The sequence below is a fragment of the Papilio machaon genome, chromosome 16, assembly GCF_912999745.1.
Source record: "Papilio machaon chromosome 16, ilPapMach1.1, whole genome shotgun sequence".
NCBI lineage: Eukaryota > Metazoa > Arthropoda > Insecta > Lepidoptera > Papilionidae > Papilio > Papilio machaon.
In genome coordinates, this window is record NC_060001.1 from 6,540,947 (window position 1) to 6,566,951 (window position 26,005).

General features: G+C 39.1%; 1 protein-coding gene across 1 annotated transcript in view; it reads right to left on the bottom strand.

The window, feature by feature from the left end:
• Positions 1–10,345: 10,345 nt before the first annotated feature.
• Positions 10,346–26,005, bottom strand: part of LOC106716479 (zinc finger SWIM domain-containing protein 4-like) — a 55,716-nt gene continuing 40,056 nt past the window's right edge. The window contains exons 2-23 of the mRNA XM_045681473.1: positions 20,592–20,685; positions 19,701–19,828; positions 19,319–19,530; positions 19,121–19,201; positions 18,689–18,976; positions 18,157–18,284; positions 17,995–18,072; positions 17,792–17,884; positions 17,527–17,705; positions 17,037–17,146; positions 16,754–16,952; positions 16,282–16,432; positions 15,800–15,941; positions 15,396–15,619; positions 15,177–15,313; positions 14,623–14,801; positions 14,425–14,540; positions 13,892–14,042; positions 12,923–13,144; positions 12,259–12,381; positions 11,588–11,774; positions 10,346–10,891 (exon numbers count right to left, since the gene is read on the bottom strand). Of these exons, the coding sequence (XP_045537429.1) occupies positions 10,761–10,891; positions 11,588–11,774; positions 12,259–12,381; positions 12,923–13,144; positions 13,892–14,042; positions 14,425–14,540; positions 14,623–14,801; positions 15,177–15,313; positions 15,396–15,619; positions 15,800–15,941; positions 16,282–16,432; positions 16,754–16,952; positions 17,037–17,146; positions 17,527–17,705; positions 17,792–17,884; positions 17,995–18,072; positions 18,157–18,284; positions 18,689–18,976; positions 19,121–19,201; positions 19,319–19,530; positions 19,701–19,828; positions 20,592–20,685 (3,353 nt within the window). The 3' untranslated portion in view covers positions 10,346–10,760. The remainder of the gene's footprint in view (positions 10,892–11,587; positions 11,775–12,258; positions 12,382–12,922; positions 13,145–13,891; positions 14,043–14,424; positions 14,541–14,622; positions 14,802–15,176; positions 15,314–15,395; positions 15,620–15,799; positions 15,942–16,281; positions 16,433–16,753; positions 16,953–17,036; positions 17,147–17,526; positions 17,706–17,791; positions 17,885–17,994; positions 18,073–18,156; positions 18,285–18,688; positions 18,977–19,120; positions 19,202–19,318; positions 19,531–19,700; positions 19,829–20,591; positions 20,686–26,005) is intronic.

The following is a 26,005-nucleotide window of genomic DNA, read 5'->3' on the forward strand; positions in this document are numbered from 1 at the left end:
AGACATCATCATCACAAGTGCTCAATACAAGCATCTGAAATGTATCAAGAAATGAAATTTTCATTAAAAGAAATGTTGGCTAAATGAAATTTTAAATAAATGAAACTCAAAATAAAAATAAAAAATGATATTCAGAAAATTCCAACAACTTGAACTAAATCTTCATAAACATATTCAAGGAAAAATTTTCATTATATATTTTTAAAAATCTTACTAATATTAGGTCCTTACATATGAAATTGGCGTTTTGTATGGGAGGAACAAAAAGTCGAATATTTTTTAATATAATATATTTAATTAATCAAAGTATGAACCATTATTTTCTATGCACTTTTGCCATCTCATAGGTAGTTCATTGATCCCTTTACTAAAAAAACCAGTCGGACGGGAATCAATAAAATCTTTGAAGGCGATTTGGACTGCCCCATCGGAGTTGAATTTTTTCCCTTGCAAGAAGTTATCCAAATTTCGAAAAAAATGGTAATCTGTTGGAGCAAGGTCCGGGGAGTACGGAGGATGTCTTAGACTTTCCTATTGAAGCTCTTCTAATTTAGTAGCCGTCTGTTGCGCTGTGTGTGGTCTAGCGTTGTCGTGAAGCAGCAGTGGCGTGGAGCAATTGACCAGCCTAGGTTGTTTAGCCGCTAGCTTTTCCATCATGGTTTGCAATTGCTGACAATAGACATCAGCCGTAATAGTCTGGCCAGATTTGAGAAAACTGTAATGAACAATACCAGCACTAGTCCACCAAACGCTTACAAGTAACTTTTTTGGGGTTAATTTTCGCTTGGGGCAGGATTTGGCTGGCTGGCCAGGATCCAACCATTGCGCTGAGTGCTTCCGATTATCGTAAAGAACCCATTTTTCATCACAGGTAATGATTCGGTTTAAAATACCTTCATTATTGTGCCGGTTTAGTAATGTAACGCAACAGTCGACGCGCGTTTGCCGGATTGCTTCAGTCAATTCGTGAGGTACCCACCTTTCAAGCTTTTTAATCTTCCCAATTTGCTTCAAGTGAATTAAAACAGTTTTATCACTAACATCGCAGCCTGCAGCTAACTCGGACGTGGTTTGCGACGGATCCGCTTCCACAATAGCCTTCAACTCTTCATTATCAACTTGAGTCTCAGGCCGTCCACGGGGCTTGTTCTGGAGATAGAAATTTCCAGAACGGAAACGTTGGAACCAAAAACGAACTGTGTTTTCTTTTGCAACACGACCGCCATACACATCATTCACCCTTCGAGTCGTTTCCGCAGCACTAGTGCCACGGCGGAACTCGTACTCGTAAATAATGCGATATTTTAAGTTTTCCATTTTGTAAAATGAGTGACGCAAACAGAAAAAAACAGAAGAAAAAAAACAAATGAATGACGGTCATCGAACCACAAATACATGAGTCTATAGCTGTACAAATTTGAATTTGGAATTCCTTACCAAAGAGGAGAAATTCGTGATTAAAGTGGCCAGTACGAAAAACGTCAATTTCATATGTAAGGACCTAATATTATAAACTAGCTTTTACCCGCGACTCCGTCCGCGCGAAATAAAAAATAGAAAACGGGGTAAAAATTCCTATGTCCTTTTCCTGGTTCTAAGCTACCTGCCCACCAATTTTCAGTCAAATCGATTCAGCCGTTCTTGAGTTATAAATAGTGTAACTAACACGACTTTCTTTTATATATATAGATGCGAAAGTTTAGATGAATGGATGGATGTTTGTGTTTTTTTTTTTTTTTTTTTTTTTTATATTTAAAAAGTTAGCGCTTGACCACGATCTCACCCGATGAGGTGAAGATGTGGTCTAAAGATGGTACGCGCTAGCTTTGTAGATGCCTATTCACTCTACTCTTGAAGGCCCCCACATCGTACTTGGACGGAAAAACTGACGCCGGCAACTTATTCCAATCCTTAGCAGTACGCACAAGGAACGATGATTCAAACTTTTTCGTTCGAACGCGCGGCACGTCTACTGCATAAGGATGGATTCCAGCCGTATGTCTGAACGTCCGATGGTAGAAAGGTGCTGGTGGAATTATGTCGTGTAATTCCTGCGCACACTCCCCAAAATGCAGCCTGTAAAATACCGAGAGACTAGCCACTCTACGCCTGTGTTCAAGACTGATTAAATTTAGGTCTTGGTCACCGAACAACTTTTTGGCGCGCCTCTCCACCGAATCTAGTGCCGCGAGTTGGTACTTTGCTGCGCCTGCCCAGATATGACAGCAGTACTCCACACATGGCCGGATCTGTGCTTTGTACAGGGTCAAAAGCTGTCCCGGTGTAAAGTACCGCCGTACCTTTGAAAGGACTCCAAGTTTCCTTGCAGCTACCTTCGCCTTAGACTCTATGAACTGTCCGAAGTTAAGATTCGACGAAATTTCGACGCCCAGTAACTGCAGACAGTTGGTGAATTCGAGGGACACATTCTGGAAAGTGGGAGCTAGGGTGAACTCGCTCTTTTTGGTGGTGAATACACACGCTTGTGTTTTGGCGGCGTTGAATCGCACAAGATTGGCCTGTCCCCAAGATGAGACTGCCTCGAGTGTGCGATTAGTACGCTCTACCATGGCCTCACGTTCAGACTGTACTTGATCTCGACTGGTCCGACCTACCGGTAGATATCTCTCTATAACTGTGCTGTCATCTGCATACCCAAAGATACCGGGAATGAGCAGGTCGTTAATATGCAGCAGAAAAAGAGTTGCAGAGAGAACGGAACCCTGAGGAACACCAGCATTAGTCGCCATAGTGTCAGACGAAGAACCGTCGACAACGACGCGGAGCGATCGCTCACTCAGGAAGTCCTTGATCCACTCTATCAGACCAGGGGATATACCGTAGGCTGGAAGCTTGCTTATAAGGCTGGCATGCCAAACCCTGTCAAAAGCCTTTGAGATGTCGAGAGAGACAGCAATGGCCTCCCCGTTCTTTTCTAGGGCCTCGCCAATTAGGTGAGTGGCATACACTAGAAGGTCTCCTGTCGACCGATTTCGGCGAAATCCGTATTGTCGGTCGCTGAGGAGATCATTCTGTTCTAGGTACGCGATGAGGCGGGAGTTCAATACACGTTCTATAATCTTACAGAGTATAGAAGTGATTGAGATGGGTCGATAATTTGCAGGGTCGGCACGACTGCCTTTTTTAGGCACGGGCTGCACATTAGCCAGCTTCCAGGATTTAGGCACTTTTCCAGCTTTGAACGAGAGGCGATACAAACGTGTCAGAATTGGAGACAACTCGGCCGCGCACGTCTTAAGAACAATAGCTGGTATTCCATCCGGTCCACTGGCTTTGTTCACGTCTAGACTACGCAATACTTTTAAGACCTCTTTCTGCCTAATGCGGATTTCCGACATAATCGTCTCGCAGCAGGGGATTGAGGGTGTTTGAGCATTGCCGATGTCAAGCCGCGAATTATTGGCAAAGAGGGTTGCAAATAGGTCCGCTTTCTCTTTTGCCGTGTGAGCTAGTGTACCATCGGGTTTTACCAGCGGTGGTAGTGAGGGCCTACAGAAGTTCGCCTCTACCGCTTTAGCTAGGGACCAAAAAGCTCTACTACCGCAGGGTTGCCTGGAGAGCTTTGCGCCAATGCGATTGATGTGACTCAGGCGAGCCTTCTGCAAAATCCTTTTGTAAGACTTGGCGGCTTGGTTAAAGGCTCTCTTCCTATCAGCTAAATCCGGTAATTTACGCTGTCGAGCCTCAGACCATGCAAGATACGCCGAATGTTTGCGCTTTTCAGCTGCCGCGCATTCGGCGTTGAACCATGGCCGAGCTTTGCCACCAATGGGGACGTCTTTATAGGGTATGAAATATTCCATAGCTTGACGCACCACATCGGTTATGACATCTGCGCATTCCGACGGATCTTCAGAAGAGAAGCAAACCTGCCGCCAAGGATAAGATGCAAAGAAATGACGCATCTCGTCCCAATCTGCTGCCTTGTATTGCCATATTCGCCGAACTCCGCGTATATCACGGTCTGGGGGAGAATAAGACGACACAGATTTCACCAGACAGTGGTCAGAGGTTCCTAAGGGTGAAGTTACCGCTACAACGTATCTGTCTGGATCGGTAGTCAGCAGAAGGTCAAGGCAATTAGCTGTGTGACCAACTACGTCAGGTACCCTAGTCGCTTCTTTTACGAGCTGGGTCAGGTTGAACGACGACGCAAAATTTCGCGCTTCTTTCCCAGCGTGGTCGGTTTTCTGGTATGGGAACAGCCAGTCTTGGTGACAAGCGTTGAAGTCCCCCAAAAAGACAAGTTGCGCTGTAGGATACCGGTGTTGGACTTTATCAGCGGCCTCACTGAGTTGTTGAAATAGCCGATTCGTCTCCTGGTCACCACTGTGTGCGCGATAGACGCAGGCATAAACGATCTTTTCGATGCCTGTGTCCACCATAACCCAGATTGTGGAAAATGTGGGGTCCTCCAAATGACGCAGACGCTGGAGGCAGATGTCACTGCGGACGTATACACAAACTCCGGCGCGTGGATGAAAATTATGCTCCATAGTATAACCTGGGTAGTCAAGATACGCCGCGTCTGTGGGACATCGAATCTGCGTTTCCGTAAGAAAGAGTAGGTGCGGCTTACTGGTCTCGAGGTGGTGGTGGACCGCATTGATATTAGAGTGCACTCCTCTGATGTTAGTGAAGTGCACTTTAAGTGAGAGGAAGTGCATCCGCTGTAATTTCTTACTCTTTCTTTTTTGCTTGGCCATGAGGAGGGAGTGAATGGATGGAGGAAGGAAGTTGAGCGAGGCAATGCTACAATAACCCCATAACACAGCCAGATATGATGTGCCGATGGGGGCTTGACACGGAGACTGCGGGGACGCCCGAACCCCCCCAGAGATCGCCATCGGGTCCTCTCACCCGGTCGCCAATCGGCACGATGAAGCCACTCTGGGATTTTTCACAGTTGGCGGGGCAGCCTTTCGTGAGTGGCTAACCCACTACTTGGGCCCCCAACTACCTGCGGTCGGCCAGCGGAGAACCGTGCTTCGGATCCCGCTACCCTCCGAGCTCAAGCACCCGACCCATCAATATATAGCGTATCATACCCGGTCATCATTCGCATTGCAACTGCCCAGACCCAACCCCCATAAGGCTTCACCAAACATCACACCGGAACGCGACAGAAGTCGCTTGGCGGCGAGGCTTTGCTTGATGGGTGGTAACCTTGAAGCCTGCGGCGAACCTACCACCGAGATTTGTTGCTCGTTTAGCACAACCCAGGGGACACGTGTAGGGTATCTTTCAAGTAATTCCTACGGACGCGAGCAACACCATCCCCCACATGTGTGAAAGTATCTCCAGAACAGCTTAACGGATCTTGATGAAATTTGGCACAGATGTAGAACATAGTCTAGAATAACACATAAGCTACTTAAGTTTTTTTTCGCACAGACGGAGTCGAAGGCGATAGCTAGTATAAATACACTACCTATAAACTTACCCTAACTTCATACTTAATATCTTCAGTATAACTAAATGAATTGTACACTTTAACCATTGCACTTTTCCAGGAACCCTGAAATTATGATAAGTATTGAAAATTCTTAAACACAGTGTTTTAATATAAAAATGTATTATTATATAATAACCTTATACATACAAACATTACTTAAGAGGCCATTAGCCTCAGGAAAAATATATTTCTCAGGTTCAAACTGAAAATCTCCATATTGATTTACCTGTAAAATAACATAAGAATAAGGAAAAATTGTATACCATAAAAAACCGACTGACTAAAGCTCTAGTAGATTGAGTAATTAAAAAATAAAAGTTATTGCAACTGAGATTTGAACTTTATCTCTCACATCTCTCTGTATATATTATGTGCTGATGTAATCCTACGACATTTGGGGGAAGAAGACAAATCAAGTTGTATAGGCTCTAGGCCACTACAATGGCATTTACATACATATAAACAAACTCTTAGTCAGACGGGTAAAAAATAATCTAATATATAAAATTCTCGTGTCACAGTTTTCATCACCGTACTCCTCCGAAACGGCTTGACCGATTCTCATGAAATTTTGTGAGCATATTCAGTAGGTCTGAGAATCGGCCAACATCTATTTTTAATTTTTTTTTTAACTGCGCGCGGACGGAGTCGCGGGCGACAGCTAGTAAAATATATATTTCTGATTAATGCAATAGAATTTTACGTAAGAGGAAAAGAAATTTTATATAGGCATTTACATACTACCCTTATATAAGTTAAGAGGTTAACATCTATGACCCTTTAAAAATATTATTTAGTATTTACCCAATTTTTCACAGCAGCATAAATCTCTTGAGAACTTGTAAATGTTTTCTTTTCAAGATTAAGTTGACTTTTTGTGCTATCAGACGCAAGCTGGAATAGTTTATTTTTTATAACAAATTCTTTTTTATCTGTGAGCACTTTGCTGACCTGTAAATATATATATTTTATATATAATTATAATAAGATGACAATGTAATTATAATTAATTTTTCAAATTCCTTACCCTGTCAAATAGATTAAAACATTTTCCCGCGTGTTTTCCATTTAAGTTTAAAACGAAATGAATACCTAAAGGTGATGATATCCAATTCAATGCCATTATTGTGTATGAATCCGATTTTACGTGTACGTACGTCTAAAATAGTGAAATATTTACTGTTTTATTTGAAATTTTAAATTAAAAAACACGAAGTACAGTAAGCAAAGTATGTTTGATTGTATATATTATTTTTTATACAAAATTAGTTACCTTATTTAAATTTCATGTCATAGCTCTGCTTTACAACTTTAATATTGATAAAACGATGGTTTAATACTTTTGTTTTTTTGTGTGTTCTTGTTGTGTTTGTATATCGTGATTTGGGTTATAATTTAATTATTTTTAGCAATCAGCTGATTTCATCTCAGATTAAGAAAAATCATTAATCTCAAATGAAATTGACATTGACAATAACATTTACAACGACATTTGAACTTTCCAAGTCAAGCAAAAATATAATCGTTATCACTTGTTTTTTTTATTTCATTATTTAGATAATGAAATATAAATATAACATCACAAATTTTTCGACTTATTTATTACTTTGGGAAAACCCTAGAATTTACATCGGTTTGATGGCGATAATAAATATCATTTATACATATCGTCCATTAGCTAACAACACCGCATAAGTCACTAATAAATACACTAATTAGTGGTTAAGAAATAATTATTTATTTAGTTTTTGTCGATTTACTCTATTTTAACTTTTTTACTACATTTCTTTACCTTTCAATTATCATGTGACCAATGGTTAGACGCGGAATAAGCAGCTCCATATAATGGCTTTAAAATGTGAAAACCGCCAATTTTCGACTTATACGGTGTTGTAAGCTAAGGTACGATATGGCCTTTGTGTATAATAAATAAATCAATCGATGACTTAGGCCTTTACAGGCTGCAAACGATACGAGTCGCAACATGAATAAGTTTTTAGTGCTGATTATTTGTAAGTTGTTTAATACTTAAAATTCTAACATTACGGTGGCTCGTTACTTGCAAGGGTATGCCTGAATGCACGCTGCGGGTGGGTGGTCCTTTACCTAATGAATGAATAGCTCCTTATAATTATTCCATTGATTCATATATTACCTTAGAGTTTAGTAGTATTGTAACATAGGGTAAATAAAAGTCATAAATGTTTTCAATTATTTATATTGAAATTATTATCACCTTCTTATTCAGCAGTGAAGGGTGTCTACGTTATACGTACAACACAAATACAAAAGACAGTGCGGCGGGGCGTTGTACACCGCCGCGAAATCACGCCGGAACCGAAGCGAAACCGAAGGAATTCTAACGAGATACAAAAGTAAGGTGAAAATTAAATACTCTCCAATATAACAGAGGATTTTCACTGTCTCATTTGTATGAAAACATATATCATCACTCTCATTTCTGTTTAGAAAAGAGCAATAACTATATGTTTAAAAACAATATGGGTAATGGGGTTCTGTGTCGAACCAAATCTATGTCGATTCGCTTCCGCTTCGGTTTCGCTTATGTTGCGTTTCGTTTCCGCGGCGTTGTGATATCGCCAGCTCGCCGGTCGGTGGGACTTGCCTCAAGGCACTTGAGATTTACACCAGCTTCGGATTTATTTGGCAAGTCGTAAGAAAACAAATTAACATCACTCTTGTCATATAAAATTATTCTTTTAATAATGTTGAGTATTAACAAATACTAGAAAAGTATTTTTTTTAATACTTAATATGTAAATAAATAATTCTATAAAACAAGAGTGAATTTTTAAAAAAAGTTTTAAATAGATCGACTAAGGCTACAAAATTATTGCTCGACAAAGTTTTATTTGCTTTATTATTATTATTTTTTATTTAATCAATAAAACATTGTAACATAAAGTTAATTTTAACGCCTAGATCAAACCGAATGTGAATGTATGAAGGTATTATAATTCTTTTATATTTAGGATGTTTAATCTAAAGTATTGTACCATAACATTACATGCTAAGTTAGTTGATATTGTGTAAAATACTCAGTCTGAAAATAGCATAACATTGTTAATACAATGTACTAAAGCAAAATGTCCTAAAACTTATTACTCGCCATTCCGTCAATTGTAACAAAAACTTCAATTAAATGGACAGGAAGTTGCAATAATATTATTTTAAATAACTTGTTTTAAAATTTCTTCTTGTGTTATGTTGTCAATTTTTTTTTGGTAATTATTCGTTTAGAAAAATGGCAAGTAAGAGCATTCCAATAACTGTAGCAATCTTTTCATTATCAGGTCAAAATATTTCACCTCCCAAGTACACATAGTCAATTATTTATATTTTTCAACATTATATAAATGTTATTTATTAAATATTTTCTATTTTTTATAAATGCACTTCTTGTTAGTAGAAATTAATCTATACTAGATTAATATAAAAGTATTCGAAAACGAAATGAAATTCCCGCCAAATCTAAACGTCAAAGGGACTACGAATGACATTACAGTGACACTCTGGACTTTTAATTTTTTTTTTAATTTACTTTTGACGTGTCTTTTAATTTTAATGTCAATTACAAAAAAAACTCATAACTTCGATTTTTAAAAAATCTACGTGGCAACGTTAATTGTTCAGACAAGATTTTATGTCATTTTATTTTTTGCTTGCATGGTTTCTATTTTAGATCTGTGCAATTCAGAGCGACAAAGTATCATTCGTAATAACAAAATGGCGGTTTAGTGTCAAAAATAGTTAAACAAATTAGAGGTTATCTTAAAACGTAGAAAAAATATTGAATACTCGACAATACTGAAATAATGATGGCATGACTTAACGCTTTTGGAATGACTTATATTTAACTTCTTTGGTGTTTTGTCATTTATTTACTAACACTAATCTCTATATAATCCGCTGGATAGGTCGTTGTTTAGAAATGCTTTTGCTTCGTCCTGACTTAAAAGAGCATGTTGAAGTTAATTGCCAGTTAATTCTATCTCTATAGTACCATAAGGATCTTATGGCAGTTTTTTAACTTTTTGCAATTCCAACCAATTAATTTTTAACTGAGTTCTCGCAGTAATTCCTTACTATTTAAATTGACACATCAAAACATATTAACAAAATAACCTACAAGGTATAACATGCGTGATATTTTTAATGAAATTTCGAAATTATGAAAATGGCAACATTTAACCGTGCAGCTGCAGTTCTCTCATTGGTCAAAATATGAAACTGTCAAGGTGACATTGTTAGTTTACATATTTTCCAAAAAGCCTTAAGATCCTTGTGGAACTATATTACTAGAACCAAAAAAAAATGAAATAGGCACAAAAAACCACCGCTTAAAGCCTATCCAATGAATTATAGAGATCAGTGTTTATGTTTTCTTGCTATTGGACGCTATAATGGCGCACTAAAAAATCACTAAACCTATCCACTAAAGCCTTTATACTACAATATTGTTATTAACAACGTCATTCATACATACACACAATTTTTACATCCACAATCGATATAGACATTGTGTTACTAAAGTTAGTTATATTAATCTATATTTAATTAGTATATATTTACATTAATTCTAATTATATACATAACGGAATCATTGAGATCATTGCAATGTTATATTACAAAACACCGTCTCACATTTAACTTATGAATTACAAATAAAATAATACTTTTTAAACGAGACCTGTTTGGTTTACGAGAACATGAAAATTTCACCATAAAATGTCTATTGCATTGCTCAGTGTTGCCAATTTGTGACTTACAGAATATTTGCATTAATTTCAAGTCAATCTGGTATTTAATGAATTTTCTAAAATACCCGGAGATTGAAGTTGGCACGTGAATCATAAGTGTACTCCATTTGACGGCGTGCCAACTCAATTATTGGAACTGGCTATATAATTTTCATGCTATGATTTCGTAGGTAAGTGAACTCGCCAGGCGAGTCAGTGGCAGTTGAAGTGTTAACTGTTATATACTGCAAGTATCTATTATATACATGTATTGCACATCAACATAACAATACGAGTGCATAATATTGCACTGTACTCAAAAGTACTGAAGCGATACTTTTATATATCTCTCATTTGTATTTATTAAAAAAGAGACAACAAAATATGTCAAAATGTCAGAGCAATCGACATCTACAATTATGTCCTGTTAACATTATTCCAGTCCAAAAAGTTCATTCCAGTGTGCAAAACATTTGTAATCCAGCACTGGACTGGAATCGTGTAAAAGGACATAAGATCGGTTTCTAGCCGAATCTCTCTTTGACGAGGAACATGAGTTTCTTCTTGCCTTTGTATTTGAGTTTGATTTCTTGTAACAGCGCCGCGAACTGATGCGGTCCGTCGTGTGCCAGCGCGAATGTATCACGAGCTTTGCCTGCAAATGTTTGCAATTATTTTGGTAAGAATATTTAAACACGAATTTATAGAAAAAAAATGGAAGAAAATCTTAAATCCGGACCAATAGTCTACACTATTCTTGTTAAAAGTTTTATCCATTCAATAGTTATGGATTTAAGTAAACAAACATTCATACATCTTATACTTACTAATATTATAAACTAGCTTTTACCCTCGACTTCGTGCGCGCGGAATAAAAAAAATGCACACGAGATAAAAAAGTTCCTATGTCCGTCTCCTAGTTCTAAGCTCCCCATCAATTTTCAGCTAAATCAGTTCGACCGTTCTTGAGTTATAAATAGTGTAACTAACACCACTTTCTTTTATATATAATCGTAAAAGATGCGAAAGTTTAAATGACTGGATGAAAGTTTGTTACAAAGTAACTCTTGAACGGCTGCATTGATCTTGATGAAATTTGGTATAGATGTAGAACACAGTCTACCTTCCAGGATCACACATGCTAACTATCATCATAGGATCCTGTGTATTCACAGGCTACCTAGAATTACTGGAAATTTATACGATTCCAGTGGGATGCGTTTAATTTACATATATACTCGATAATTCTTCAACAGTTTAACATATCTTATTGAAATTTGGCACAGATTGATTGAATTCAGATGAATTCGTGATGAAAATCTGCACTAAGTAATAGGTATGTTCCACAAACCTAGGAAGTCTACGAAGTCTGCGTAGTGTCGGGGTGAGATGTGTGCGAGTCGCGCGTGTGTGGTGGAGGCGTAGGCCCGCAGCGCCGCCTCCAGCAGCGGGCGCAGTGGTGTCGGGGGTCGCGGGGGCGGAGGCCGAGACCGCGAGCACCCCGCAGCCGCCACGCAGCAGCGCCGCAACACGTCCGACTGAAAATCATTTACATTTTTATACCTTGTCTACATAAATTTAGTATATAAACTGAAATATAGTATCTTACTAATATTATAAATGCGAATGTTTGGATGGATGGATGTTTGTTTCAAGGTATCTCCGAACCTCTCAACGGGTTTTGATAAAACTTGGTACAGATGTAGAACATAGTCTGGAAGATCATATAGGCTACTTATTTAGTTATTTTTAAAATCCGCACGGATAGAGTTGCGGGCGACAGCTAGGTATATTAATAAAATTGGATTATCTGTATGTAACAAATTTTCAAAATTTTTGTCTGTCTGCATGTCGCGTTTTTACTTTTTTTTAATGTCACGCTGACGGTATCGACCAAGACCGCTTATTGTCAAAAGGTTAAACGTGTTTAACTAAACAGTGTCTAACAGTATTTTTTTTAATAATACATGTGTATGTGTACTAATGTGTATGTATGTATGTATGGTGTATATGTGTACATACAAGTACGGGCGCGCACTGCACATTCTTGACGAGCAGCGGCAGCATGGCCTGCAGCTCGGCGCGCCCCAGAGAGTGCGCCAGCGCTACCGCCCAGTGGATGTCCGCGATCGCAGGGTGACTGTCCTGTACATACACAACTTAACTTTTAGCTCTCAGACACTTAGATATTTGTATGTAATACTAGAGTTTATGGTCCTTTGTGCTGGATAAAAAAAAGAAAACTTTGTCTCTGAAATGCAGTTATCAAAAGAAGTATCAATTTCCATACATGGCTCATAATGTTTCATTGTTTCAGTTATTTACTAAGTGAGAATATTATTAGGTCCTTCGAGCCGGATTACAGTAGCAACCGAAGTATTTTTTTATATTACAAAGTGGTAAACGAGAGACCTGAATTCGCCGTAATAACGAAGCGATCGCTGCCCAAACATTCCCAATTTTCAGATACGTTGCCTATCTCTAATTGACGGTGGAAGAGACCCCGCAGAAATAGTATATTTCCCCTTCCTATGCATTCTCTTCGTCAAATCCTCTTTCCCTTTATGAAGTCTTCTGGAACACACACTCATCAGACTGTACAAAATTCTACTTGACGCCTGTCTTCTGTGTAGATTGCAGCAGGCAAGTTGATCAGTTGATGCTGGAGTCTTCTTGTGTTGTTTACCTGGTTGTAATGTAGATGCAGGTTGCGCATGGCGAGTGTGGCGAGACGCATAGCTCGTGCTGGTTGTCCGCGCTGCTCCATGTACCGTGCTACTGCGAACAGCTGGCTGGAGGCGAGCGCACCTCGTGCTGCTGCCCCGCCCACAGCAGCACACGCAGCTTCGAATGCGCCCGCGGAACCCTCGCATACAGACAGAGCTGATAGTGCACAGCCTGGAGGGTCCTGACGACATATACAACCTTATATACACTCGATGTAAAGCCTCAAAAACGTCTCCTTCTCATTAGAGCTAATGTAATTGGTACTAAATAAAACACTGAGCTTGGTCAGCGTGGTTGACTATGGCCTAGTCACCCCTAACTTGGGATAGGCTCCGAGCCCCTCGGTGGGGATGTATAGTGAGCTGATGATGATGAAAACACTGAGGTATATAGTATAGCGAAAACAGTTTCAATTTTTTTTGGTGACTGAGTAGTCACTGTTTGCCTTGAGGAGGCATTTACAGTTTCACCGGGCTTGAGGTGGCCGGGCGCAGATGACGCTTAGCCTAAACCTCGTTTAACAAATTCAGTTAAATTATGAAGTGAGGTAAATCCACCTCCGCGATCTATAAAGACAATGCACGCCATCTATCGTTCAATTAACAACTTATATTAATTAAATGATGCTGTTGGCCATAGACGTTACTTTATAGTCGAATAGCGTTTAATTGGCACCACTCATTATTAAATTTTAGGATGTGTATGCTGATTCCATGAAAAATGATAATAAAAAAAATGTGATTTATATTTAACGAACTAAAACACTGATTTTGCTAGTTCAGACCAAAAGAATACAATGTTGTTCAAATACTCTTTCCTCTCATGGCTACAAAGCGAGTTTAAGTAATTAAGAATCATACGAATATCAAGAAAAAGGCATTTTTTGTTCTCCCTCATAGTAATGTTTAATTTTGTAGTTATTTGTTACCTTGGCGGCGCACTGCAGGGCGAGTGTGCGTGCGCAGGCGCTGAGCTTCTCCTGCTGCTCGAAACTGAGTCCCAGACGTAGTGCAGTGGCGTGAGACATCGCCGCCGCAGCCACTGGACCAGTCGCCTCTGTTGGTGTGAACAGCTCGTACCTACAACACGTTACAACTTTAATTACTATGAAAATAAAGAAGCAGATTCATTGTGGCTTTTTTCAATAAAGACAGTATTAATAACTGTACTTTTAACGCAAAAAAAATTATTGAAAATAAACAGCGAGAGAACAATTTTGCTTAATCACTAACGTCAAATCTGATTTTTTTTATCCACCCTCATTTGACTGTTATTAATAAAAACGGGTTGTTAAGTCAATGTTGCTAGTTAAATTAATGTAACCAGATTTGAAGATTTTTACATTAAATAGACAGATTACAGCTCATTTGGATCTAACGTCTAAAAAAAAGTTAGGTCAGTTAATCTATAGTTTGAAAGTTTAGATTAAGACAAATAATAGACAAAGTGTGATTTGCTGACCAGTTCTGCATGATGGAGAGCAACGCATCCAGACCGAGTTCTGTAGCGCAGGTGACCAGCCAACGCACCATCTCACGACGACGCCAGTTCACAGACGACAGTGTCATGCGCAGCACCTTAACAATACACATAACTTTACAATAAAACCTGACTTAGTTTAGCTAAGGTAAGATCGTACTCAGAGTCATTAAGTGGTACCTGCAGTCCCAGTTCGAATGCCGCAGCGAGCAGGTCCCTGTGGTGATGTGGGGCGTCGGGTGGTGCGGCGTGGCGCAGTGCGTCCTGCGCTAACCGGAACAGCTGCGCCGCAGACCGCACGTGTCGCTGCGCAGCTGCCAGCGCCGCGCGCAGTCGCGCCGGCGTGCCCCGAGCTGCGCCTGCGCACATACATTACATTGTTGTTATATTCTAAACTAGCTTTTACCCGCGACTCCGTCCGCGCGGAATAAAAAATAGAATAAAAACGGGGTAAAAATTATTCTATGTCCGTTTCCTGGTTCTAAGCTACCTGCCCACCAATTTTCAGCCAAATCGATTCAGCCGTTCTTGAGTTATAAATAGTGTTACTAACACGACTTTCTTTTATTAGGTATATAGATTTAAAAGTAAGAAGTAAAAACTAAGTATGGACACCAGACTATGAAGAAATTATGTTATTTCCAACGAAACATATTACCCAAAAAAAATTCTTCAAGTTTTAATGGAAATCCGTACATTCCAAAAATGTCCAAATCCAAAATAAATTGTCATACCGAGCAGTGCGCTGGCGAGTGCTGCCTGCTGCTGCTCCGCGTGCTGCAGCGTGTGCCAGGCGCCTGCGCCCGCGCCGCACGCCGCACCGCAACCTCCTCCCCCATCTAGTGCGTACGCCTCCTCCACCATTGGTAACCTACGGAACAATGACAAACAATTATTTATTACATTTATTTAAATAACAATCACAACAATTTAAAGGAATATGACATTTGTACCTCATAGCGCGCAATCCGACGCGGTAGGCGAGCTCGGGGTCGCTGGGCAGCAGCGCCAGGAAGAGGTACCGGGCGAAGGTGTGCGCGGGCGCAGAGCGGGGGTGCAGCCGCGCGCCCAGACACGAGCTGGGCCCGCCAGCCAGCAGCGCGGCCGCAGCGCGCGCGCACACCCCCCCCACTGCCTCCCCCTCCACACGCTGCAGCTGCGCTATTAGACGCTCCTCCTACACAACAATGTTCACATATTACAACCTAGGATGTTTCATTTCCTACTCATTTCAGTAGAATATCATTATATTGCCATCGTTAGTAGAAAAGAGTAGGAAGGGACAAAGACGAGAATGCAATTTTTACAGTAGTAAATGCTGCTGCGGCTTCTATTTCTGTTGTTACTGTGAATGTACCTGTTTGCAGTAACGCTCCTGTGCGTAAAGTCCGCTGGGCAACATGCGCTGCATGCCCAGCCCCAGCAGTGCAGCCTCCAGCGCCAGCGCAAGGTACGTCTCCTCCGGGTTCTTGCTGCCCGCCACCGGTACATGTTGATATCTACAAAACAATTAAAAGACATAAATTAGTTCATTTCACATCGAGTAGTGGTGGCTCATCTGTAAATCTTGGGTTCGAATCCCGCCATGAACCAATGTGTTTTTTGATTAACATATGTACATTTATCCGACGTTTTTAGGGTGAAGGAAAACATCTTGTTACAACCTGCACATATCTGAGAATCAATTGCAAAAATGAGAAGTCAACCTACACTGGGCCAGCGTGGTTAACTATGACTCCAAGCCCCCCTCAATGGGGACTTATAGTGAGCTGATGATGAAACAATTTCCAGACAGTAAAAACCTATATAAATAAGATTTTATTGTGTTGTGTTGTGTACCTGGGCGGTAGTCCTGTGGCGGGCTCCTCGTCCATGTATGTGTGCAGGCGGGGCGAGGCGCGCTGGTCGTCCGGCGCCAGGCAAGCGTCCGCCAGGCACTCGTGTACGCACCACACCGCCTCCAGTGCCCACCCTGTCCACCCCCTGCTGTCTGCACACACAGACACGTTAACAACACGGTAGTATAGCTAGTGAAATATAGACTGCTAAAAGGAAAAGCAAGATCACTGAGACCACCCCTACAAAGTAATAAATGACAGTAGTTCCGTATGGGATGAACACCAATTAGCCTGTGTCCGACATGTATCACCCATGTCCGGAGATGCTCCAAGGCATTTTTTCTCTCAATAATAAAAAAAATACTGGAGATTTGATTTCAACGTCGAGAAGAAGAGTAATTTTTTTCCCTGACGTGTCACCTTCGGGTGCTATATATTCCAACGTGTGTCAGAAGTATGTACTGTGTGTGTACCTCGTCCTATGCAGCGCTGCGTGTGCGAGAGCGCGCAGGTGTGTCCGCTGGGCAGACAGGCGCCGGCGTCCATGTGCGCACACAGCAGCGCCAGGCGCGCGCGCTCGCACTGACCCCCGCACGTCTCGCTGGCTGCGCACGCGCTGCTGCCCGCCGCCTCGCCCTCCCCCGCCCGAGCCCACCGCTGCTGCGCCACTTCCTGGACAAACAGACCAACACATACTTGTACTTGTCCGTTATGGTCCTTCGAGCAGGATATATCAAAGCAAAGAATGTTAGTTACCTGTCGATGCCGCATGGCGCGAGCGGCGCTGACGGCGAGTCGTAGCGCGGCGGGGGCGCGGCCGTGCGCACGCAGAGCCTCGATACGCGCGCCCACTACTGGCAGATGTTCTGTAACATACATTACGTCATTATTATCTTTAACTAGTTAGATATTTATATTACTCAACAGTTTTTTTATATCATAAGGTAACAAACGAGTAAGCGACCACCTAAATTGGAGGAAATAGCGAAGCCACGGCGGTCCTTAGAAATCCGCAATTGCAGACGCATTGGCTACCTCTAGTTGACAGAAGAGAGGACGCACAAAGAGAAGATATTTCACCTTTCTATGCAACCTCTCCTCCATCAAATCCACATTCCCTTCCCATCCTTTCCTTATAAGAAAAAGATAGGAAAAGGAAAGACGTAAGAAAGGGGATTAAAAGTAAGCATCCGGCCCGCTAGTTACGGAATAAAAGGTTCTAACAGAAATTTCGGTATAAACTGACCATGCCACAAAGGTTGTCCGAGATCGTTGAATTTTGGATAAGGCTGCAGAGTGGTGGCAGCAAGCGCTGGTCCAGCGCCGTCCGCCTTGTCCGGCTTCTCAGGGTCACAGTATTCATCACTGCTCAGAATATTCTTCAGGTGCTCGCTCTCCCAAGATATATCCACCGCATCCAATGCCCTGAGGTAAAGGTTTTTTTGAATAAATTTTTACCCTAACTAAAATGGTACGAATATAACTTATTATTAAACATTTCAAAGACTAACTTGTGGAAGACAGTCCGTGGCGTTGTTTGAAGTGGCGGTCTCTGGTTGTTCAGTCTAAGTCTCTTACTGGCTCTTCTATACTCTCTCTCATAGCTGTAATAGAGATTGAGATTATTATTATATTACAGACTATTTTATGATCTAAAAAAAAGTACTTCTGGTTTATTTTCAATTGTATTATAACTATGTAAATGCTTACTCACTTATTAGGTCTAGATTCTTCGTCGGAACTCTCTGAATGGGAATGCATATCTCTTCTTTGTCTTTCTCTATGTCTTTCTCTGAAAAAAAAAAAATATAAATAATTATTAACTCATTCGCAAATACCAGACGGACACAGGAAGAAGGTAATGTGTTTTCTATACCTATCTCTTTCTTCTCTCTCTCGCAGTCTCTCTCTGTCCCTCTCCTCTCGGTCGCGATGTCTCTCTCTATCTCTGTCCCTGTGATCTCTGTCACGATCTCTCTCGTTTCTTTCCCTTTCCCTCGCGTACTGGAATAAGAAAACTGAGTTATTAATAATAACCTTGTTATTTTCTGAAATATTGTCTACAGTAAAGATTTTTCGCAGTCAACAACAGCCTACCCCAAGTTAGGAGTGACTAGGCCATAGTCAACCACTCTGGCCCAGTGCGAGTTGAGTTCACACATATAATTGAATTTGTTCTCAGACATGTGCAAATTGCATCACGATGTTTCTCTTCATCGTAAGAATGTCGGATAAATGTACATATGTAAATCGAAAAACACATTGGTACATGGCAGGATTCGAATCCAGGACCTACAGCTTGCAAGTCAAGTACTTAACCCCTGAGCCACCGACGCTCACACTTTCGCAGTCGCATTAAGGAAATCTTTATAGGGAGGTGACACATATAATTTCTGTACGTTACTCACCAAGGGAAAAGACCTATAATCAGGATCTTCAGTGGGACAAACTTCAACCGCTGACCACTTGTCCAGTAGCTGTCTCCACTGATGCCTATGATTCTTGTTGCTGCCGGGATCCAGGACTATGCTGACCCACAGCGCACCCAGCTGCTCCCACAGCTGGCGACACTTCTCCGTCATTGGCGTGTTCTGGTTCCTCCACAATAACAGGCGAGGGTCCGATAGGAACTGTTCCGTCATCAGCATCAGCATACGAGGACCGTTTGAGTCTTGTGCTCGTAGCATTTCTCGCACCTAAAATTGTTTTTGATGAACATGAGTTTTGCACATGAATATATATTGTTGTCTCTTTTCATTACCTTTTATTTAATGAGAAGTATAATAATATGTTTTTCTAACGTTTTACATTTGTCGTATTGAGTTCAAGTGAGTAAATACCTTAGAAAACAAGGAGTTTAGCTGTTTGTTCGCATTATAGTAGGTTCCCTGTAGTAGATAGGCTCGAACCTGTTCGCACACCTGGAATAAAAATATATCATTAATATATTATGAAAACCGTACACAATTGCTTTACAAGTACTGTTTTCTATCATTCAAACAATACATAGAGAATCAAACTAGGTACAATCTAGGTACCTGCTGTTCATCTAGATGCCAAGCATGGTGCGCATCAGGCGGTGGCCCGGCTGTTGGGTCTGGCGCACCGCAGATCCTGTTGATAGCGGACCGCGCCTGTAAAACCTCGTCTGCTAACCGCTGTGCGGTAGGTAGCACTTCTGTGTGATGCTCTGCTATTAGGTATTGCACAAACTTCTGTAGCTGCTGACGGTCCATTTGCAGCAGGGTTTCTGTAACAGACAAACGTATGTCATAGTGGTACCAGGACCTCATAGAAACGTAAGAATTATTTATACTACTGGGATTTGTCATTATTATTATTTGGCATAGAACACATAGGCTGCTAATTAAGTTTTTTTTTCAATTCCGGGTGAACCGAGTGCGGGCGACAGCTAGTTACCTGATATAGGCACTCGTAAACGCACGGAGTCTGCATTCCGGATGCGATAGAGTGCGAGGGCTACCACGTGCTGACACCAGAAGATGTCACGCGCCTCGCAGCTGCATGTCACCCCTGTTATCTTGCATCTACAAGTGACAAAACTGTTTGTTACGACGTCGAAGGATAATTTGGTCGCAATAACTGATATTTTTTATAAATACTGAATTGTATTTTATTTATACGACTATTGTTGTAAGTACATAAAAATGTTATGTTGTTAATGTATGCAACTAATCGCTAAATGTGTTTGTAATATGTTGTGATAAATTTTGCATAGTGTTTTATAAATAAATCCTTTGGTATATAACTAAAGATTCAAATCACCAAACAGACGTAACAAACGGAATGAAACCAAGGCCTTTATATTGCACGCCCCGGCCGTGATAATCAAACTTTCGAACAGTTTCTTTGGGCAGCATTATATCGGATACAATCAAATGTTACAAAAAAAACCGGCGAAGTGTGAACTAACAACAAAGACTATTATGTTGCCTGGTCCTTCGCTTTAATGAAATCCTTTTTATTATGGTCCGCAAACAATGCTCTTCGACCATTTGCGTATCTGTCGTTGTTTTGTGAGAATTTGTCTTTTATGTTTTTTTAAGGAATTATTACATTGTATGGACATAGGCTTGTACTATGTATTAATACTTAAAATCAATGTGTATTCTAACTGTCTACTTGTGTAAAATCATATTTTCATCTCTTACATTCCCTTCGAAAAAAGAGACAACTATATATGGCAATACAAGAGTGACGGCAGCAGAATTTCATAGTGCAACACATTCAATGCCACGATTTTTACGCAAGTGGACTCTCTAGGCGAGTCGCCAGGCGAGTATTCTTTACCTGTCAAATGATACTGTGACCCGGAATAGTCTTTCAGGTTCGGAGCAGGGAGGTACCGCGGCGGGCGCGCGCACTACTCCACTCAAATGAAAACCTGCAAATAAACAACACAAAATTAACATCGTGTTCTACAACCTATACCAGGCTAATAGGGACAACATTGAGACAATTTTACTATAGTTTCCATTGTCTAAATACTTGGTAAAACATATTGATGTCCCTGTCATTTTCCTTGAAAGAATAGAGACAACTGTCAACATACAAGTGACATGGCAGTGGTTAGTGCATTAAACACAGGAAGGCACATGTACTTTAACAGCTTGGCTTATTGCTTTTAACACCAAATACTAAAAAAAAGTATTGCTGTAACTGATAATATTTTAAAACTATTTAAAATTATTCTGGCATTATAAATTAATAATGTTTTCGAACTGATATACGGTGAGATAAATTTTGATATATTGCATAGAATATAGAAGATTGCATTGCCACTATCTTAATTTAGCTGTCTTACGCTGTAGCAAGAATGTGGAATTCACTGCAAGGAGGTAAGGAATTTCTGGATGAAGGTGTATCGGAAATTCCATACTTCCTTGACCTGTATACATCAAGATATTACTACCAACGCCAAAAGATAAGATTTTGCATTTACTGTCGCACGTCAATTTGATCTCTGAGGGAGCCGCTTAGTGTAGGTTCCTAGTATTAAATCTACACTAAGTAAATCCTTTAAAATATCGCCAGTTAGTGTACACTAAACATGTTTAAAATTAGTATATTTAGCATTAATCATACTAATACTAATATTATAAATGCGAATGTTAAGATGGATGGATGGATGGATGTTTGTTTGAAAGTATCTCCGGAACGGCTGAACGGATCTTGATTAAATTTGGCACAGGTGTAGAACATAGTCTGGAAGAACACATAGGCTACTTATTACGTTTTTTTCTAATGTCGCGCAGATGGAGTCGCGGGCGACAGCTAGTGTTCTATAAAGTAAAAGTTACACTCAAAGATCACGTTCCCGCCATTTTAGTTTTAGTATTAAGAAATACAGCTACCGAATTACCGTTTTAAATTCTATACAGAATGAATTAATGCCACGAAGCGGTCAGTTAATGGTGTAATAAGAACCATTCAATGGTATTGCACAATTTTACAGTTAAAATTAGGTTTAATTTAACCAATCACAATGTAGTATTTTATTTTTGTTTTGAACTTTTTACCAGTCTTAGATTTAGTATAGATTGTTTCGTACAGAAATAAGATATTAGAGTAAATTAAATTGTAACCAAAGTAAATTCACATCTTACTAATATTATAAATGCGAATGTTTAGATGGATTTTGTTTGAAAGTATCTCTAGAATGGCTCTACGAATCTCGATGAAATTTGCTATAAATATAGAACATAGTCTGGAAGAACATATTAGCTACTAATAAAGTTTTTTCTTTTTAATGCAGCGGGGATTGAGTCGAGGACAACAGCTAATCACTTATAAAAGCTATATTTTGTCCTATTTTTTTTTTTCTTAAGTGCAACCAGTGAAAACGCTAGTATGTAATCTAATTCCTTCGTACAATTAGAGTAGTTGATATTTTGTAAATAGCTATTGGAAATAGTCTTATGTTTACCAAATATTTTGCAACAACAATTCGCAAATTTTACGACGTGCAGATTTAAACTGAGATACCGAATGCAATATTGATTAAACACTGTATTTATAAAATATAGAGTATGATTATATTTCTTTGGGTTACTAGTAGTTTTACTATTTTACCTTTAAAAATTCAACCTTATTATCGGTAAGGAAAAGCGACATCTATGTTATTTTCTAGGATATATTTTAATTGATTTTTAACGGCGATGTATTTTGAATAAGTTCTATCGAAACTCCACTAAAAACAAGTTATCTGTTTATCCAGACGAAATGAGAGTAATAATGTTGTCATACAAATGAGGGTTAAGCACTTGACTTGCAATCTTCAGGTCCTGGGTTCGAATCCCGCCATGTACCAATGTGTTTTTAGATTTTCGATTTACATATGTACCTTTAACCGATGTTCTTATGGTGAAGGAAAACATCGTGATGCAACCTGCACATATCTGAGAAGAAATTCAATGATAAGTGTGAAGTCAAGTGTGGCCTAGGCACCCCTAACTTAGGGTAGGCTCCGAGCCCCTCGGTGAGGACGTATAGTGAGCTGATGATGCTACAAATGTTATCACCGTGTAAACCCGCGACTAAACATGTTTAAATGTTTGTATAGAACAAGACACAAAAGTATTCTTACAATTTATAATGACACTAGACCAGAGATTATTTCCTTGCCATCCCTTTCCTTTTTATCTTTTCTTACAAATGCCGGCAACAAATCCGTCAATCATAAAAGTATGAAGTTAACAAAAATGCGGATTAATCTTTCGCCAGCATTGCCTTTGAAGAGATGTGTCTGTCGCTGCGGGATAGTTTTACTGAAAAGACTTCGCGAAACGTGACGTCTAATTACTGAGCTGTCTTTGTCAAATAAAAGCTACTTTTTTATATTTTTCTACTACATTTTCTAAAAACAGTATGATTAAATATATTCCTCTTTGATTGAGAGCTTAATTATGATTGTTATATAAATATAGTGCAAGTTTCTAAAAATCGTTCGACTTCAATGTCCTAATACAAAAACTCCTAGGAGAATTCCTTGTCACATATTTCCGTTATCTCTGCTTACCTCCGTGTGTAACGGACATGAGCATTTACGTAATAAATCTACAAAATAACTCCGTAATCGGAACTACATACTTGTACAATTGGAACATGCACTTCAGATACAAAACCTTTGATAATTCAAACGGACAATAGGACTAAAGTGCCGTTCTATTGTACGGCACAAAAATGCAGTGATTTGTCAAATTATTTCTGCAGCACTGAACGATTGAATCGAACCCCCAGCCCACTGTCCCGATCAATTATTACCAAATTGGGCAATTAAAAAGTTTAGAATTTCTACAACGTATATTGAAAAACGGTTTTATTCTTTTAACATAAAAAAGCAATTATTGCTTTTCGTATTTTACGTCAGTCGGAAATAGGCTGGAGCTTTTAATTTCTAGTATTCCGTGATGGATTTATAATTCAAAATGTAATATAAAATTCTCGTGTCACAGTTTTCGTTGCCGTATTCCTCCGAAACGGCTTGACCGATTCTCATGAAATTTTGTGAGCATATTCAGTAGGTCTGAGAATCGGCCAACATCTATTTTTCATTTTTTTTTAAGCCCGGACGGAGTCGCGGGCGACAGCTAGTAATAGATAAATTTAACATTATTAGCTGTCCACAATTGGAACTACTTTTTTTAAAAACAACTCTAAAAAGTAAAAAAAATGTTATATTTTTAGTTTGTAAAGAAAGGATTTTTTTATTTTGATATACTTCTCAAGATTAAAGTTTTTTTAATTTAATAATCTGTACAACAAATTTTTCGTAGAGACGGAGTTCTCTTTGTGAAACCTTTTTTAATTTCACCGTGCAAGCGGAAACTGCATTCTGTGGCACTGGTGAGAAAGAAATCGTATTTATTGAAAAAGAAAAAAAAATACAAGATGGCGGCTGGTGTTGTTACAGCTGGCGTTTTGAGTAGGGCCGTTTCGACATTCTCTTAACGCAGGTTTATTTGCAATAAGTCAATAAACTTTATAATTTCCTTGGTCGTTCTCACGCGTTTCGAGTTCCGATTTCGAATTTAAATTTTATGCCTCCGAAATTGTAACTGCTAACGGTTTTTCAACATTTACTTAGATTATATAAGCAGTGCTCTCATTCTGTCACCGACTTCTAACTGTTCAAGTCTATAAGAATGCAATATTCCAAAACATTATATTTACATTTTCTTGTAAAGTTTGTTACTTACTCTTACATTATGGAATTCAATAGTTAGCTTATTATAAAACAGATATACCGTGTGATTATTACTAGCAAGTGACTGTGAATTACCACCAAATGTGTTAACACATTCAATGCGTCCGGCTTACCATGCGTGTTCCAACTACATAAACGAAGAACCATTCAAAGTGTTAAACTCTTATCTTTAAGGATTACAATATCTATCAGACAGTATTTATAATGGTAACTGAATAGGTTGCCTAGGTGACGTTAATAAAACAATCTCGGATAGCCGTCACAGTTGTACTTACCTTGACCCAGCCAATGACCCGGATAGTAACGCGCAAGGTCGTCTGTACAAACGCCTTTTATTCAATAAACATAACCTTTTGTTTCTTAAAAATTCGGAACAAGTTTATTCAAAATTATACCTAGATCTATAATTAAAAAATAAAATAGAGCTTATACGTCTTTTTCCAGAAACTTTGTAACCGTAGTTAGTATGACGCTTTCTGGTACATTAATGTGTTTACTGTGTGTGCGAGCGAGATGACTATATATCATTTACTAAAGCTACTAGAGCGTTGTCAATCTTTACGTAAAAATAGGAGTTAAAAATATCAAGGAATGGGTAGGTTCAAGTAATGGTAAAAATAATGTCTGTTGTCTAATGCACCATTTACAATATACCAAACAAGTAAAGACTTACTACGGATTAAAATATTAACTGTGTGTAACTTTCTCTTTCGTTCTTTATCCTAAAATAGTTTTAATTTGATATTTTGATATTTATATAAAAATGTTATGGGTTTGATTTTGTAGAAAGTTGTTTACCGTGCAGACACAAATTTATAAAACGAGACATTAATAAAAACTACTTTCACCCTCTTATTCGGAGACCGATAATCATATTTCAAGTTTTACGACTAGGCTTTACTGGAAAAATATCGACGAACCAAGATATCGTAATATCCTCCAATCGTAATATAAAGTTTTTTTTTAGGACATAAGCTATCAAACAAATCAAATGACCATCGTTTCTCATAAGACTTTTATAAAGAAAAGACAAGTCACAGGTTGATATAAAACTAAATAAAAAGTACGAAATTCAGTCTTTTTGTTTCTACGCCAAAACACGTGTTCAACGTCTTTTTGTAACTATTGTAATAATTTAGCTAGTAGCGTTATATTTTCTAATGTTCTTAATTCAAAAAAGTTATCAAAATTATTGTGAACATTATTGTTATCTCTTTCTATCTATATCAATTGAATAGAGACATATTAAGTTATTATAATACAGCTTGTTCATAAAACATTATACACGCATAATAAATTCACATTAAAAATAATTTAGCATAAAATTAAAAGATTATAAATGGCCAGTATTTTAGTGAATACAATAAATTCAGAAATAACGTAGCGTGGGTCCGCTATCCGCTTTATTAACGACTGTACTTGTTCGTATTCAGTCGCTTATAATTTTTTCGCGCGTATGTGATATATTTTTGTGCTATCTGTGGCATTATTGCTGGCA